Source organism: Hyposmocoma kahamanoa, unplaced genomic scaffold (genome assembly GCF_003589595.1).
Source record: "Hyposmocoma kahamanoa isolate Upper Pololo Valley unplaced genomic scaffold, ASM358959v1 100021, whole genome shotgun sequence".
Classification (NCBI taxonomy): Eukaryota; Metazoa; Arthropoda; class Insecta; order Lepidoptera; family Cosmopterigidae; genus Hyposmocoma; species Hyposmocoma kahamanoa.
Window position 1 is genome coordinate 14,974,153 of NW_020653200.1, and position 16,797 is coordinate 14,990,949.

Below are 16,797 nucleotides of genomic sequence, written 5' to 3' on the forward strand. Positions count from 1 at the left end.
TGTATATATCGCACCCTTAGTAATATAAGGGCACAATCCAAAAAAAGTAGATTTTTGGGTTTGGGAATTGATAGGGACTTAAATAATAAATGGGATCAAACTTATATAGCTCCATATTTCTGTTATATTTTTTGTACTATATGGGTGTAACTTGAAAGTGTTTTTTTAACTTGCTTGAAACTTATGGAATTTATTTATATTATTTTTTTTTATTGCTATTTATAATACATTTATCAAAGAACAAATCTGCCAAATTTCATATTTATAACTTAAATAATAAGCATATTATTTGAAAAAATAGGTGTAATGTACGAATCCAGAATCTTAATACGCGATTTCCCAAAAATCTACTTTTTTTGGATTGTGCCCTTATATTACTAAGGGTGCGATATATATATATATGTGTATATATATATATATATATATATATATATACATACATACATACTCCTTATTCACAAAGGGTTTAATAAATAATGAATTTAATATATGTATATTAGTAATACATATTATAGAATTGTATAGAGTATGAAATGTTTGCATGGGTGTCAAACCATATCTTTCAATTTTTCAGGCGCAAAATCCGTTCGTGAGTCCCGAAGAGATGCAACAAAACCAACGTATGCCAGCACAAATATATGACGGAACTGCTCAGCGCGCTGGCATCGTCAGTTACCCGCCACAGCACCAGCCGCCGCACAGCTCGAACCATCATCAACACATGCCTCAATAAGTCTACGATTAATAATGTAAATTGCTGCTAGAAGAAACGTCGGCAGCATGCAACGCGAAATTGTACGTATTAATAAGAAATTACGAATCATTTTTGTCGGGTGACTCACGGACTTTGTTATTTATCATCAGTGCATTGTTTTGTTGCTTCAATTTACATTAATAACATATACGTGCAATGCCTACAATTTATGTGCAATACGCGAAGATAGCTGGCGATAGTAAAATAGTATTGCCTACTTATATCACTTTTGTATGGTGAGAAGTAGCAATGCTTCGCAAATAGTATTTTTAAATGTTATATTTGTCTTTAAACTTCATTTACATGATAAAATTCAACTATAATATATATGGAATGTGTCAAAAAGCTCTCATTAAAATATTATGGAACACAATTAAATTCTGATGATTTGTGTGAAGCAAAAATCAATTGAAAGAAGATTTGTGACAAACTTTCCAAGTAATTAAAATACCTATGTATTTGGGGTAATTTTTATTGGCGTCGTAAATTTCCTGAAACACTTTCTATATTAATATAGAAATAATAATAGCATGAAAAATATAGGACTTGTCATTACAGGTGATTTTGTTTAACTAAGCTACTAAGCTATTAGGGTTTTCAAAGAAGATGTTTGGATTGAGGCATCCAAATGTACATTTAAGCTCTTATGCTCAGCTAAATATTTTTTGTAGTACATAAGTTGATTTATTTTATAGTGTGTATACATTACACAATCGTAAATCTTTATTGTACCTGTCAAGATCCTAACATGTATATATGATGAATTTATGTGTGATTGTGAAGTTAGTTACGGATTTTCGTTATATTTTTGTTTTTTAAAAAGGCTGTGCGATTTACAAAAATACAAAACGAGATAAATGCCGTTTTGAAATATTTTATGTGCTAATGTATAGTTGTTGATATTATTTTTTATCATTATTTGAGAATAGCGATGAAATCGAGAGTTTATTTACACTTACGAATATACTGTTATTGAAGCAGTTAGATATAAAAGCGTATGTATTGTGTATGTGCCATTCATTTCTTTGTTTCGCAAGAAGTCAAGTTTTTAATATCATAATGGTTTTTGATCTCCTAAATTGTGAATAATATTGTAAATTGCAACCTATTTTTGTTTACAGTATATTGTAAATAGCGAAACATTATATGATCGTGATTACTAAATAGAAGTAAATGTCATTAAATCATAACATAATTTACGTGCATGTATGAGATGAGTAAGATGATGCAGGTGCCATTCGTTGATGAACATGTTAGCCGATAATCGAAGTGAATGCTAATGTTCGAATGAACGATTATGTATTCGCAAGATTAGCTGTCGGAACTCATAATCTGTTTCACACCTCTTTCATCAGTGTTGCCAGAGGCGAGTAAAATGTCCCCGAAAACGATTGTAACGTCCCTAAATAAAAATTTCTTTGTATTTAAGTTAGGTACACTAAATAATTTATGTTACAATAGTCATAAATCAGTTTTTTTTATTGGCAGGCATAAAATATTATGACCGAAAAACGTAAGGCTCACAAAAAATTACACATCTATATACTTTCCCCCTTTTTGCCTGACGTAACTTGAAATGAAGTTGCCTAATATGTTAATTACGTCCAAAACTATTTCGCTAATATAATGGCTAACCGATTGGTTAACATGTTCTGGCGAATTGAGGCTAGTAAAAGTGGTGTACCCATAGATTTTACCTATATACTTACTAAATCTTTGGGCGTACCCCACTTTAATTTTTTTTTCTACAATATTACTATAAATGATAAAGTACATAATTACTTTATATTTGGTAGTTATTTTCATGTATAAAAGTAATTCAATTATATTTTTTTTATACATGAAAACAGCAATTATCTACTTTAGTATCATTTAAAGTAATATTGTAAAAAAATGATGGGTTACACCACTTTTGCGCTGATAGCTTCAATTAATTGAACCATTAATATAAAATAGGCAAGGCGTCAGTGACCGAGGGTTCCCAAAGAAATTTGTAAAACGGGACTTCAGCGCATCTCTGAAAATAGGTTAATAATAAAAGTAAACAAATAATAGAAAAGTTCAAGAAAAATAGTGTAACTTTGTGTGACCTACTTATAAATCGTCAATAAAATCTGTGTTCAAAATTATCTATTGGACTTGACCTCAAGTAGCAAGCGCGGCCGCATTATCTGTGCCTGTGCTTGTAGTGTGATGTCAAGTACTATCAGACATTACTGACTTGATGTTGTTTTTGATGATTTTTGGCATGTTTTTGACATTTAAAAACCGAAAACGACGAAATGATTAAAAAAGTATTTAAATAAACTAACAATATAGCATATAAATGAGAAATAGTAATGTAAGAGTAAAAAAAGTAAAAGACGACAATATGCCCATTATAAACATCTAAACTTATTTGCAATGAAGTTATGAAATCCCCGTTTTCCTCATTTTTTTAGTATCAGTCGGTCAGCGACACCCTGTTTATAACTATGAAACAAGGTGTAAGGTTTAAGTAAATAGTAATCTACTAAATAACATAAATATCTGGCATTTATCACGTAGCCATGATGACTAGTTTTAATGAATCTTAAAGTATAATACTTACACTACACCAAATATGTCCCCTTGTCGTTATGTATACTGAGCTCTGGTATTTTTTCTGAAGTAATAGCAATCAAAATATTTAGATTTATTCACAATATTTTTAAGATGAAGTCTTAAGTATAAATTAAATTTTCAGTATATTAATAGTCCTGCTTGTTTAGCGAGTGCGAGCAACGTTGTCACGTACCTAGTACGCGGTCTTGTTGTCGTAAAGATCGCCAATGTTCTTGCCGCGTTTTTTTTAAATTTTTAAATTGTCTCGTAGCGTGAACGTGTTATTATACAAATATATTTTATTTTATTTTAAATGTTTTAAAGGTCATGAATTGAACTGAAATTTTATTGTATTGTTATTATTTATATGTTAGACATATTATTAACACTTTGTGTAGGAATTATGTTATATTTATTTAAGTAGAATTTTTTTGCCATAAATACTTTAATTTAATAGCGATAATGACTAAACAGGCAAAATGTGCACGAAAAACAACGTCTTCTCAACAGCTCTCTTAGCTACAATATAATTTGAGAGGCGTCCTCAACAGGGGCGAATTGAACCATAACTAATGAAGCAGCTATTTCAATAAAATAATAATTATGTAAAGGCCTTAAGCCTTCGATTGCGTACATTATTGAGCTGGACAATATGCATGTTTTCAGTTGCGATAGGCCTACACACACTATAAGATATATAGGACGGATTCAGTTGTATTAAGTTACGTAGTCCTCGTAACATTATTTTCGTTTCATATAATTTTGAAGATAATAAATTGACCAAATCCTGTTGAAATCTGTAATAAAAGATTTTTAAAAGCTTTTCTCGTTGGGGTTAGGGTAGCGTTTTATAGTTGATAAACCACAGCTATTTTTGAGCACGTCTGTTGTTTATTACTAAGTACATATTACTTTACTAAAATTAATGTGTCATATCTGAACCTGATTGAGATGTCCTGAAAAAAAAGGCCTGGTAAAAGTATAAGTGTCAGGTGTGTAGCCGGTGGAGTACCATAGTCTCTGCCTGCCCCAGTAGGAGGCCTGGTAGTATGTGTGTGTATGTAAAATATGTGTCACACTTTGTGTTTTATTTCTAATGTTGTTTAATTTGTAAGAGAAATATGGAAATTTGAAATACATAATATAAATATAAAATAAGCAAATTATTTAAAAGAATGGAGCTGGGAGCCAATGTTTCCGCAAAATAATTAATATTACTTGTGATATATGTATAGGTATATGATTCCCGATCGAATTGATGTTAGATGTACACAGGTGTAATGCGTAAGTGCGGATGTACTTGCGCTTACCATAATCGCGAGTGTAGAAGTACATATATCTATGTATGTAATTATATATATCACATCAATAGGTGTATTAATGTCGTGTGTATATTTATTAGAAAGTAGATCGTCAAACAGCACTTCGCATGTTATCGGTAACAGATAGTATTTTATTATATAGACCGCCGTAAACTCGATTAATTAGCTAGTTCGTTGCCATCCGCTGTCATGGATTGACGTGAAAGTTAGAATGTGCGTTTTGTTTTTTCGGTATCTGCTATTTTGAAACATACAACGCCAACGTTACGTCGCAAAAACTGAAACAGACAGCCGACAGTTATATTTGTCAAATATATAAAACAATTAAAATTAGTCTAAGCATACCCGCCTCGCGTTCCATAAACCATCAGAAGGGCGAAGTTTACGGTGGTTTACCTATATGTATGGTGATTATTTTTGTAGATAATATCTTCATGCATAAACTTCATAATTCAGTCGTACGTTTGTCAAAAACAACCTTATCAGTTAAGGTAAACGTCGACTTGTCCTTACGCATCGCTCGGTATACACTAACGACTACAGTTGCAAAGGATCGGCTAATGCGAATATTGCATGAAGTTCTATGAATACGATATTAGGCCGTCCGCCCACTGGATCACTAAACGCGACCACAAGTTACGGACGAGATTTTTCATACATTTTATATGGTATCGGCGCAAACAGCGTGAGAGTGGCCGCCACAAGCTGCGGGAGTAGCCCGTGCTTGCTGCTTATGTCCGCCACCCGCCCCGTATAAGGAATTTTATTAAAGCTTAGCGGGCAACATTTTTTTTGTTTTAGCAAGAAATAAACATACAGCGACTTCTATAGGATCTTTATGACTCGTATTAAGTTTTAAATATAAAAATCGTGTCCTGTCAATCAAAATAAATTCAAAGTTCAAAATAAAGTTGTCTTTGTATGTCCTGTTTTCATATCAAACGCTGATAACAATGACGTAGGATTCGAGGAGTTGGACGATTTTTAGCTACGTTAGTAGCATCCAGCTACCAGTAGCTGCGACTGGTTGTTACGTTTAGTGGCTTGAGTATAATGTGGACCAGAAATACGAATAACGACATCCGCTCACAAACCTCGCATTTTTCGACGCGACCATAAAGTCCTCGGAACCCAGCGGACGCAATCCAATGCGCGCGATGAATATCGATAAGTCGACGTTTACTTTTAAATTAATGAACGCATATAGTTAATTTCCATTCCTGTACAACTGTAACAATCTATTATTTTTTATGATTGGCTAAATTTAGCAAAGTATAGAATTTGGAGCCATTGTGATACAACCTCTTATTTTTGTACTATTCTCTTTATATCAAAGACGAGAACGTCATCGTGGTGTATATATTTCAGTTAGTAAATGAAATGTTTGTATATGTAAAATTGTATGTCGATATTGGTAGCGATCTCTGCGCATATTTTTATCAAACTTGAGTAATTGGATAGGATAAGAGTAATGGAGCCCGCTGTATTTCTCTTACAATTAACATATCTATAACTCTTGTCTTCGTGATAAAACGGAAAAAATAGTTTACGACCCAAACAAAAAAAGTTAGGGTACTAACTGAATTTGGTCGTCCAATGTTTTTTGTTTATTATACAGGATGCGCGGGCGTTGCGCTACTTTCTGTTTCGTCTTAAAATTTTAAACTGTGCTTTGTTATGTATTAATGAATAATTTAAAAAATATATCGAAGGGCACATGCGCAGTCGCCTTTCCTATTATTGTAAGTTTGATGCATCCATACTTGCCATACAATACCAGATTTTAGTTATATTAAGATATGCCATGCCAAATAACTAACCATTGATATTATAACAGTTATTATTAATTACTGTACATATTTTATTGATAAGCGTAGGTCATGGGTTGTTGGTGTCTCTCATTAAAGCACTTAGAGAAAAAATATAATTCAAAGGATACAGGGTACTGCCAAAAATGGAAGGTGCACGAAGTAATATTGTGAGTAGAACATAAACAACACCATTATGCAACAATGGCAAATCAAGCGTAGCGTAGGTACACCTTGCTCTACAGTTTAAGACTATCGCACAAAGTGTTACCCGTGACCTGTGGTTGGTCGTGTGTTCATGCAATTGTGGAAACAAATTGGAGTATAATAAACGAAATGGTCTTTATTTTGTTGTTTATATTATATTATTAATTACATATATTATACATGTACTACAACAACTTGTATTAGTAATTACCGACTACTTACTACCTATTCGTGTTTTTGTTTTGAAAACGAAATTCATTTGTTATACGCGGCTCGTTTCATACGGCTGAGTTATTACAATATTGCGTTGACATTCAGGCGACATGTTGGCCTTTACACATGCGCCAGTACTGTCCCTTCAAATTAAGTAGTTCAGTGTGAGTACCCCGCTCCACAATTTTTCCTGAAACAAAACAATATTAGTTTTCACATTTTAATTTTTCTAGACTGCAAATACTACCTAATTGACTACAAAGTTTTTTACCTTTATCTAACACGCAGATTAGATCGGAATCCTTTATAGTAGATAGACGATGGGCGATGGTAATGCACGTTCGTCCTTTGGCAGCTTTTTCCAAAGCTTCAGACACGGCCTGCAAACATATGTAGGGTAAATAGATTGTGTCACAACGAAGGGAGTCATCATATTTACCAAACGGGGAATTGGTTTGAGGTGATCATGTTTTACCACACTTGTTGCATTAAGCTAATTCGCAATGTACGCGGTCAATCGGGCACCGATGCTGTTCTTTGAGCGTTGACGTTACCGTTAAGGTGTCGACGCGGCCGTTCGCGAATCGACATGGCCGTTCGTGCGTCGACGCGGCAGTTCCGGTATCGATGCGGCCGTTCGCGTGTCAATGCCGCTGATCAGCTGTCATCGGCTGCGTAAGGACGCGATCGGAAATTTGCAGTAAGCAGATTCTGAAGAGCTTTTTCTGACCGGCTTAATGCGATTCCATGTCGAAAAGTGTAGTGTATCCCGAAGACAGTGGTTGTGCTTGTGCGATGGTACCGACCCGCTCGCTGTTGGCGTCGAGTGCAGAAGTGGCCTCGTCTAACAGCAGAAGTCTTGGCGCACGGACTAGAGCACGCGCTATACACACGCGCTGCTTCTGCCCGCCCGACAGTTGCGCACCACTGGCGCCCAGGTTGGTCTCGTAGCCCTGCAACATCCCGTGTCTTACCACTGCGTCACTGCGACGTGCAACGGCTGCACTTGCTCTTCTACTCACTTTGGGCAAAGACACGATGAAGTTGTGGATGTTTGCGGCCTTGGCAGAGGCCACGATCTCGTGCATGGTCACTTTACGGTTGTTGTCGCCGTACGCGATGTTCTCGGCTAGCGTGCGGTCGAACAATACTGGTTCCTGCTGCACCACACCCAGCTGCCGCCGTAGGCGCGACAGGGTTAAGTTGTTACGCGTATCGCGTCCATCTAATTCCTGGGTAATGATATTATATTCAACATATTTGCTCTTAAATCGTATTTTTTACGCCGGCGTAATAAGCTTATATCTTTGTGGACAAAAAGAAACCTCTCATAATTTTTGAAGCGACTAAATTTGTTTTTTTTTTTCGTACTTTTTAGGCTAATTCACGACATCTAAGTTATCTACTTTGTCACGGTGGTATACACACAGAACGTTTAACACAAGTGTTTAAAGATGAGGGTCATAGGTATGTTCTTATGGAGAAAATAGATAATTGGAATTTTTAAGGATTTCGTAGCTACTTGAGCTACATAGAAAGTAGAATGTTCACAGAGGCTGTTGGCAAATCCTATTAGCTAGTTGGAATTTTTGAAAAAGGTAAACTTCAGTAACATCACAAGTTCAGTATTGTAGATAATTTTCAGAGGAGAAGGATGCGAGTCTTAAGTGTTGGGAGGTTGAGTTCGGACCAAAGATTTAGTATCCTATACACTTAAATACGTTACAAACACGTGTTATCTGACATGTCACTGATTGTGGCCGACACGTTCAACGTAGACAACGAATTGCGCCCTATAAAATGTTATTAATGTTACTATCGAATGAAAGCATAAATGGTAAAATAGGATATTCGTTAACAAAGATAGTCGGAAATTATACTATATCTATTGTTACAGACATTACAAAGGAACAATTTAAAAAGTATGAGCGTGTATGGAAGCAATAGGATAATAGGATTAGAATTGCGTTTAACTACTTAATTACAAAATTTACAAACAGCGCAGCGTTAGAAGCTTAGTATATTTTTAATTATTCAATAAATTTAGCTATGTGTAAAATATTAGGTACAACGGTTTACAAACAAATATTTTATGCTACTCGTTAACACACTTGTCTAGCCCTCACTCGGATTTCCCTTTCCCTAAGTCTTCTCTCTCTTTCGAATTCCTTCATTCTGAGAACATAGTCTTTTTGTTCGCATTCGAGATACGCATGTTTTTTCGTGGTGACACTTAAATACGAATGGCCAATTCACATATCGGCAACTCTGATAATCCAACAGCCGATCCACGCAGTAGTCTCTGTATTTCATAGGAATCCTCGCCGAATACAAATGGAGCTCACATGCATTATATTCTCGTTGTTTTCTTGTGTATTCAAAACCAGCGTCGTGCTTGAATGTGGGCTTATCATCTTGTTTTAAAGCAATATCAAAAGTCGATAACGTTCCTAATATTTGGCCCATGGTGATAGTATTTTTTGGCTTGTGCAATAATGGTAACTCTGAACGTCAAATACTCCAATTGTAAAAAACGAATTGCAACAATTATTCCATAGATTAATATATACGCAAGAATAAAGTAATTTTAATGTAGGTTGAAAGCCTTAGTTCAATTCAATTACTGGATTATGGTTATGTCATCGATTGGAGGCTGTTTTGAAGAATTAACGTCAAATGCGTGTCAAGAATCTATCTATCAATGTCAACAATAAATAAAGATGTAAATACTTACGATATTGCCAGTATCAGGGTCGTAAAAACGTTGCAACAGCTGTAGAATGGTGGATTTCCCGCAACCTGAGGAGCCTACCAAAGCTACTGTTTTGCCGGCGTCCACCTTTAAGTCTATTCCCTTAAGGACCATCTGGTGTGGACGAGTTGGATAGCTGAACTCTACCTCTTTTATGTTAAAGTTGCCCGTTGCTGCCTAATAATAATATAACATAGTTCTTTTATGTAGTTACGTCACACTGCTGGTTATAAGAAGAACGTAAATTTACCAAAGACTACAATCATTGACTTACAATTATATGGACGTCGGGTCCGCGCTAAAAAGTGTCCGCACTTGTAAGGCGCTAAAATCGTATACAGAGCGCTATCTCCGCTTTAGTCTTCATTTGTTCTACTGACAGCGCGATACTGCGATGACATTACAATTTAAATTTCGAATAGGTTGACTTGGGACATTTTTTTCGTGGTTTTTGTATTAGACCCGTCGTCCATTTATTTGTAAGTCAATGACTACAATGCATAGATTTTGTTTAAATTTACTTTAGGTTACATTGACTTACAAATGTTAGGTTACAATCATTTTTAACTGACTTAATAAAAAAATGAGGAGGTTCTCAACTGTACCTATATATTTTTTGTGTGTATGTTACGCGATAACTAAATAAACCGATTCTGATGGTTCTTTTTTCTTGAAAAAAGGGTACCTCAGTATTGGTCCCATTTAAATTTGAAGAAAATATTGCACCTTTAAGGGTGGCAAACTACGAGATGGGGAAATGGGGGTACATTTGCACAACAAATCATCGAAATCGGTTCCCACATGTCGGAGTAATCGCGTAACATACACACAAATACAGACGAATTGAGCTATAAGCTATACATGTACATAGGATGTATACCTAGATTTTTTTGGTAGATTCCTATAGCATCAGCAAATCATTCTGTAGACGTGTTTTATTTTTTATACCTACTCAAAATATCATTAAGTTCCGTTATATCGCGTCTTCGCTATAGGTAGAATCATTAGGAAAGATATTTACTTCAGTATATACAGGTGTAAATTTGAGACGGGGCAGCAAGGCCAGTCACCTTCATCGTTGTAGTTACAGCAAAACGGTTCTAGAAGACTAATCATGAATTTTGAAAATATTTTGATTGGCATTCACAGATTTTGGAAAAATGGTACAGTCAGCAAGATAAAAGGCAATTTTTACAAAACTTTTTTTTTATGCCAGTCAATCCGGTCTCTGTTAAGGATCAATAGTCTGTATGGGATCAGCTGAGGTAAGAGTACTCGAAATGTCAGAAATCGCAAAAAACTTTTTACCATACATTTAGTACATAATATGTCCCATATTTAGTAATCAGTTATTGTAGGTAGTTAAGGAAACTAACAAATTGACAACGTATTATGTATTTCAAAATAAAAACAATAACAAAAAGCAAAATAACATAAAAATGTATGATAGTAAGTGCTCGAATTTATTGCCGCCTTGGCGGATGCATCGATTTGCTCTCTTCCGCAAAGAGCAAATTAGCGGCTGAAATTTTGCTCGGATGGATTCCATTGAAAATTGCTGCAAGTGCGTCTTTCAATTTTTGAACACTGTTGTATTTTTTTTGTAAATTTCATTTAACTAATACATAATACGTTGTCAATTTGTTGGTTTCCTTAAGTACCTAGAATAACTGATTACTAAATATGTCCCTACAAAATGTATGGTAAAAAGTTTTTTGCGATTTCTGACATTTCGAGTACTCTTACCACAGTTGGTCCCATAGAGACTATTGAACAGAGACCGGATCGAACGGCATAAAAAAAAAGTTTTGTAAAAATTGCCTGTTATCTTGCTGACTGTACCATTTTTCCAAAATCTGTGAATGTCAATCAAAATATTTTCAAAATTCATGGACAGTCTTCTAGAACCGTTTTCCTGTAACTAAAACGATTATGGTGGCTGGCCTTGCTGACCCGTCTCAAATTTACAACCAGTATAGATGGGCAAAATCAACATTGCGTAAATACGTTTCCCGATTTCACCGGGTTTTATGACTTTGTAAACTCTACGCTAAACTAATTATAGCTTAATAGACTAAAAATACTTGTCAAACTTACCCAGTCTTTCTTATCCTTCACCCCATTTTCGGTCTTAATTTTGGGCTCCCTATTGATAACGGATAGGATACGGGCGCCACAAGCTTTGGCTGAGTTGAAACTGGGTGCGTACACCAACGACTGACCCAGCATGTACGCGCCATACATTATTGCTTCGTTTACTCTGAAACACCATGTTCTTCGTAATATGAAAACGACATTGAGTCTAATATCATCGATGGAATTTTACTCACAGCATCACAACTTTGTATTCCAGTCCTTCATAGGCCACAAGAGTGGCGCCGTATATAGTTGCGCTACTGTATGACAAGAAGGGCACGTAGACGCCCAGACCTAGCACCAAACCGCGCCACCGCGTCTTTTTGGCGACAGCTGCACATGACAATTTCAGAGATTCCTCGAACTTCTGCAGGAATACCTTCTCGACACCTGTGTAATTTTAAAACATGCTACTAATATAGTGACGTGGAAAAATCTCCACTTGCGGCATTACGTGCTTCTGCACTCAACACAAAGCTTACCTAAACTCTGAACGGTTCTAATGCTAACGATCGCCTCAGTGGCGACTGATGTTGCTGATTCCATAGCATCTCGCTCGTTAGCTTGCGACTGTTGAGACACTATACCCTCCAGCCAGATGCTACCTACCATCTGAAAGAATAATAGACATCGTGAGAAACTTTATGCTTGTCAATGGTAACGCGTACAGTTTATGTGCGTGTTTAAGTTTTACTAACCAGAGGCAAGAAAGCTACTCCGACAAGGGTGAGTTTCCAGTTGTAGCTTATGGCCATGAGGAAGCCAACAAATACGGAGCTAAAACCCTGCAAGATTAGGCCGATGCGCAGCCCCGTGGCGCCCTGGACCTCGGCGGCATCGCCACTTAATCGTGCACACATCGCACCCACTGTATTAGATTCCTTATCGAAGAATCCTATCTCCTGCAAGTAAATAAATGTGCCAGTTAAATAAATTTACCTGTTCGCAAAATAGGTAGTTGTCTGTAGCTACTGTAACGAAAATATATTTATGCGAAAATAAGTTTGGGTGCAATATCCTAATCCATTTCGTTGTATTGAACCACTACGAACTGCATAGTCGTCGAAAGCAATAGAAACCAATAGTTTTCTCGCTTTCTTTTTCCTAAAGTTACAGTTCATAAGCCTGAAGTTGACGACGTATACTAAAATTACCTGCTTTAGAAGACTAGCGAAATACTGATGTCTCAGTCTGGAAGTCATTTTCAGCCCCGCGGTCGTAAATGTAAAACTTTGTATGCACATTGTTGCCCCAGCTACGCCCGCTACGACAAGGAACATGCCAGCATACAAATCTGCCTGGTGCCTTATAGCATCATAGTTTGTTAATACATAAATCTGAAAAACATATTTATTTGAAAGAATGTCTTAGTGAGTACAGTTGTAAATACGTTTATATTCCACCATATAAGATCTTGTACAATATCTATAAGTTCAGTTCTGAATATTTTCTTTGTTTTGTTTTTATGTTTATTAACTAGCTATGACTAAAGCGCAGGCCACACCGAGAACGAAACTAAGCTAACTTAGCTTAGCTTACGTAGCCGGGGCATCTATTCATACTTCGGTTCACACCGCGAATAATGGTCCCGGTAAGCTATGACATATTTTCCCTTCTGCAACCGTTCACCCCCGCACGTATCCGTAGTGTAGCATTAGTATTTTCTTAGCTTTGCTTTGCATGCAACTACGTCTGCTAAGTTAAGTTAGTTTCGCTTCGTTCTCGGTGTGGCCAGAGCTTAACTTTTGATTTTCATCTGTAAAAATTAACTCCTATTTACAATGACTACAATTGAAATTGGACTTCATGGACTTCTCAGTATAGGTCACTAAATAGGACGTAAAGGCTTCCTGGACGACGAATAGAGTAAGATTTCAAAATAATCGTACCCCAGCGGTGTAACCGAATAAGAGCGCGAACGCAGGGAAACACGCTCCTTGTAAAAAGGCAGCAATTGACCCAATGACTAAATAAGGCCACTCGGGAGCATTCAGTTTGAGGAGTTGCCAGTCACTGACTGATTTGACTTCCTGAAAAATTAACGTAACCTTACTAGAACCAAAAGACCAAGCCAAAAGAACTCTATGATAAGTAGTCAATTAAGAGTTCAAATGTGCATGCGCCTGTAATTTAATAATTGTGAGTTGTTATTATTATTTCAGAATATAAATTGCATATAACAAATATGTATACACAAACTGTTTTTTTATTTTAATACCTCTTCGTCTTCCTTTTCTTCCTCCGAATCTACATCGGCATTGTAAACAAAGTTTTGCAAACCAGTCGACATAACGGAAGATATCGATCCACGCGGCGTCATCCAATCATGAGAATCTGGAATGATGATTTTAATAATTTGGAGCTTTTGTACTGTGATTTATAAATATTATACTGTATTTCAAATTTTTATTGAAATGATATTCAATTATTTCTTGTGAAATTACTCCACTAGTTTGTTATAATTATTAATACAAAGATCGAACACTCAGAAAAAATTCCTTTGGAGAGAGGGCGCTGCATTCGCCTAACGAACATCGCTCTGTGTTAATTTATTTTAAAAAAAATAGCTACTATAAGTTTTCCAGTTCTTAATGTTTATATAAGTGTTCATAGTTGTTCAATTCTCCAAGAAAACTATTATCATCGTGAAATATCTGGTCCGTCCCAAAAGTATCGAACATTTTTCAGGAAAAATACTTTTATTGAACTTATCGGTACCATACATTAGTACTCTTCAAAATAACACCCTTCAGCATCGATGCACTTTTGTAGGCGAGTTTTCCATGCCCGGAAGGCCCCCTGGAAGACGTCAACGGGTAGGTCCTTCAGCGCCCTCGTCGTAGCTTCTTGGATGTCCTTAATTGTGCCCCAATGCTTGCCTTTGAGCTTCGACTTGATGCTGGGAAACAAGAAGAAGTCTGCCGGGGCGACGTCAGGACTGTAGGGAGGCTGCGGGACCAGCGGGCTTCGTCGGTCACCTCTTCCCTTCCGTCACGGAACATCTTGTGCCACTTCCTGACCGAGGATTCGGACATGGCTTTGTCCTTGAAGGCCTGTTTAATCATCTCGTTGGTTTCCACAGTATTTTTGCCGAGTAGAACACAAAATTTCACTGCGTACCTCTGTTCTAACGGATCCGTCATCGCGCTACTTTTAAAAACTTCGACGAGGTGTCGTTTAGAGCTCTACGCGAACGCACGTCCTGCCGCTCCAGGTGCTCGGAGCCAACTGGGACCGGTCGCGCTGTATCGGCTAGATCCCCCCACCACTTTCTGTTGCCAAGCGGAGCGCTTCCCGCCGTTCGGCAACACTCCCAAAAAAAATGTTCGATACTTTTGGGAGGGACGCCGATGCAGCGGAACGTGACGACAGCACAAGCCACCTTCGGAAACCGGACGTGTGCCTTCGTCACTTTTGATTCTAACGTCGATCATTAGACACATAATTTTAGTTTAATAATTTTATTGTAATTTTTATTTTAAATTAAATTGATTTCAAAGAAAGTTGCATTTTTTTTGCAACTCTTGGACGCGCTTCTCTTAATTGGCGCAGTCGGTAGGATTCTCGCAAGCCGGTTCGCGAGCGGGCATCAAACTTCTACACGTCACGTTCGCTATCTACCCGGGTAGCTACCAAGCACCGCTACCGAGAATCCGAATCTACAAGGGAGCCGCTGTCCAGGAATGATCCAGAAATCGATCTCGTAGATACCACAATGCGCATGTGTGAGTACTTTAATTTTCTACCAAGAGTTGTTTCCTTTCTCTGTTCTCATATAAGATTTTCCTGCAATTCCCAAGATTTGCCATCCAAGGCAATCTCGGACCCCTAGGTTACATAATAGTAGGCGTATTAATTCCCACGATGCTTACAGAGATTTATCGATAGATAATACTAGTGATAGAATAGTTATAACAAAGTTAGATACCGTAAAATTGACGGACGCCATTGTTGATCATATATTCAAAGCCCTTCGGTTAGTTCCCGAATTTGACGGCAACCCGAATGTGCTCACTAGGTTTATAAAACTATGTGATCAATTAGTGTATCAATATATGAAAGCTGAGCCTGGCTATGAGTTAAGTAACTTAGCTGCCGCTCGTCTTATAAATTGGAACGGAATACCAGACACCTGGGAAGGCATTCGATCTGCCTTGGTCAATAACTTTGCCAACCAGCGAGAAGAAACTTCGCTGTATAACGATCTCGCACTATTGAATCAAGGATCACTTAGCCCTCAGGAATTCTATGAGAAGTGCCAAAACCTTTTTAGTACAATCATGACTTATGTCAGCCTGCATGAAACGATCGCGAGTACCATTGAGTCCAAACGTTCGTTGTACAAAAAGTTAACCCTTCAATCTTATTTGCGTGGTCTCCGCGACCCGTTGGGGTCTCGTATTCGTTGCATGCGACCTGACACAATCGAAAAGGCTCTAGAATTTGTACACGAGGAGATGAACACGTTGTGTCTACAGCAGCAGCGTAATGAGCACCTTCCTGACAAAAAGACGCAGTTGTCGCATCCACAAGGTAGCACATCAAAATTTACCTATGGCTTTAGGCCTCCCATGCCATTCCCTGTCACTATGCAGTCTCCACGTCAAATGATTATGCCTGGATCATCACGTCAAATGATACAGGCTCCACAGCCCATCTGGAAACCAGATGTACTCCAGTTTAGAGTACCATCCCGGACACAGTAGATATTTAGTGCACCCCCGCCAAATTATAGACCTCAGAGTAACGTATTCATGTCAATTCCGCGAAATATAGCCACTGGTCCTCAGTCTATGAGTGGCGTCAGCCTATGAGTGGCGTCAGCCACTACGTATCAAAACCATTCTCTCCTCGAGGGAGGGCGCTGCATTCGCCTAACGAACATCGCTCTGTGTTAATTTATTTAAAAAAAATAGCTACTATAAGTTTTCCAGTTCTTAATGTTTATATAAGTGTTCATAGTTGTTCAATTCGCCAGGAAAACTATTATCATCGTGAAATATCTAGTACTTTAAGGAATTT

General features: G+C 37.2%; 2 protein-coding genes across 3 annotated transcripts in view; one reads left to right on the forward strand and one right to left on the reverse strand.

The window, feature by feature from the left end:
• LOC113239912 (circadian locomoter output cycles protein kaput) overlaps window positions 1–1,384 on the forward strand; it is a 29,256-nt gene extending 27,872 nt beyond the window's left edge. Inside the window, exon 14 of one of the 2 annotated variants that reach the window (XM_026477111.1) lies at window positions 575–1,384. In XM_026477111.1, coding sequence (XP_026332896.1) covers window positions 575–733 — 159 coding nt within the window. In that variant the 3' untranslated portion in view covers window positions 734–1,384. The remainder of the gene's footprint in view (window positions 1–574) is intronic. The other variant, XM_026477191.1, reaches the window with a different exon arrangement.
• Window positions 1,385–6,805: 5,421 nt separating this feature from the next.
• Window positions 6,806–16,797, reverse strand: part of LOC113237608 (multidrug resistance protein homolog 49-like) — a 33,097-nt gene continuing 23,105 nt past the window's right edge. Inside the window, exons 15-26 of the mRNA XM_026474559.1 lie at window positions 13,994–14,109; window positions 13,665–13,805; window positions 12,930–13,112; window positions 12,474–12,677; window positions 12,258–12,387; window positions 11,970–12,165; window positions 11,737–11,899; window positions 9,622–9,816; window positions 7,910–8,119; window positions 7,694–7,840; window positions 7,159–7,267; window positions 6,806–7,077 (exon numbers count right to left, since the gene is read on the reverse strand). Coding sequence (XP_026330344.1) covers window positions 6,989–7,077; window positions 7,159–7,267; window positions 7,694–7,840; window positions 7,910–8,119; window positions 9,622–9,816; window positions 11,737–11,899; window positions 11,970–12,165; window positions 12,258–12,387; window positions 12,474–12,677; window positions 12,930–13,112; window positions 13,665–13,805; window positions 13,994–14,109 — 1,883 coding nt within the window. The 3' untranslated portion in view covers window positions 6,806–6,988. The remainder of the gene's footprint in view (window positions 7,078–7,158; window positions 7,268–7,693; window positions 7,841–7,909; window positions 8,120–9,621; window positions 9,817–11,736; window positions 11,900–11,969; window positions 12,166–12,257; window positions 12,388–12,473; window positions 12,678–12,929; window positions 13,113–13,664; window positions 13,806–13,993; window positions 14,110–16,797) is intronic.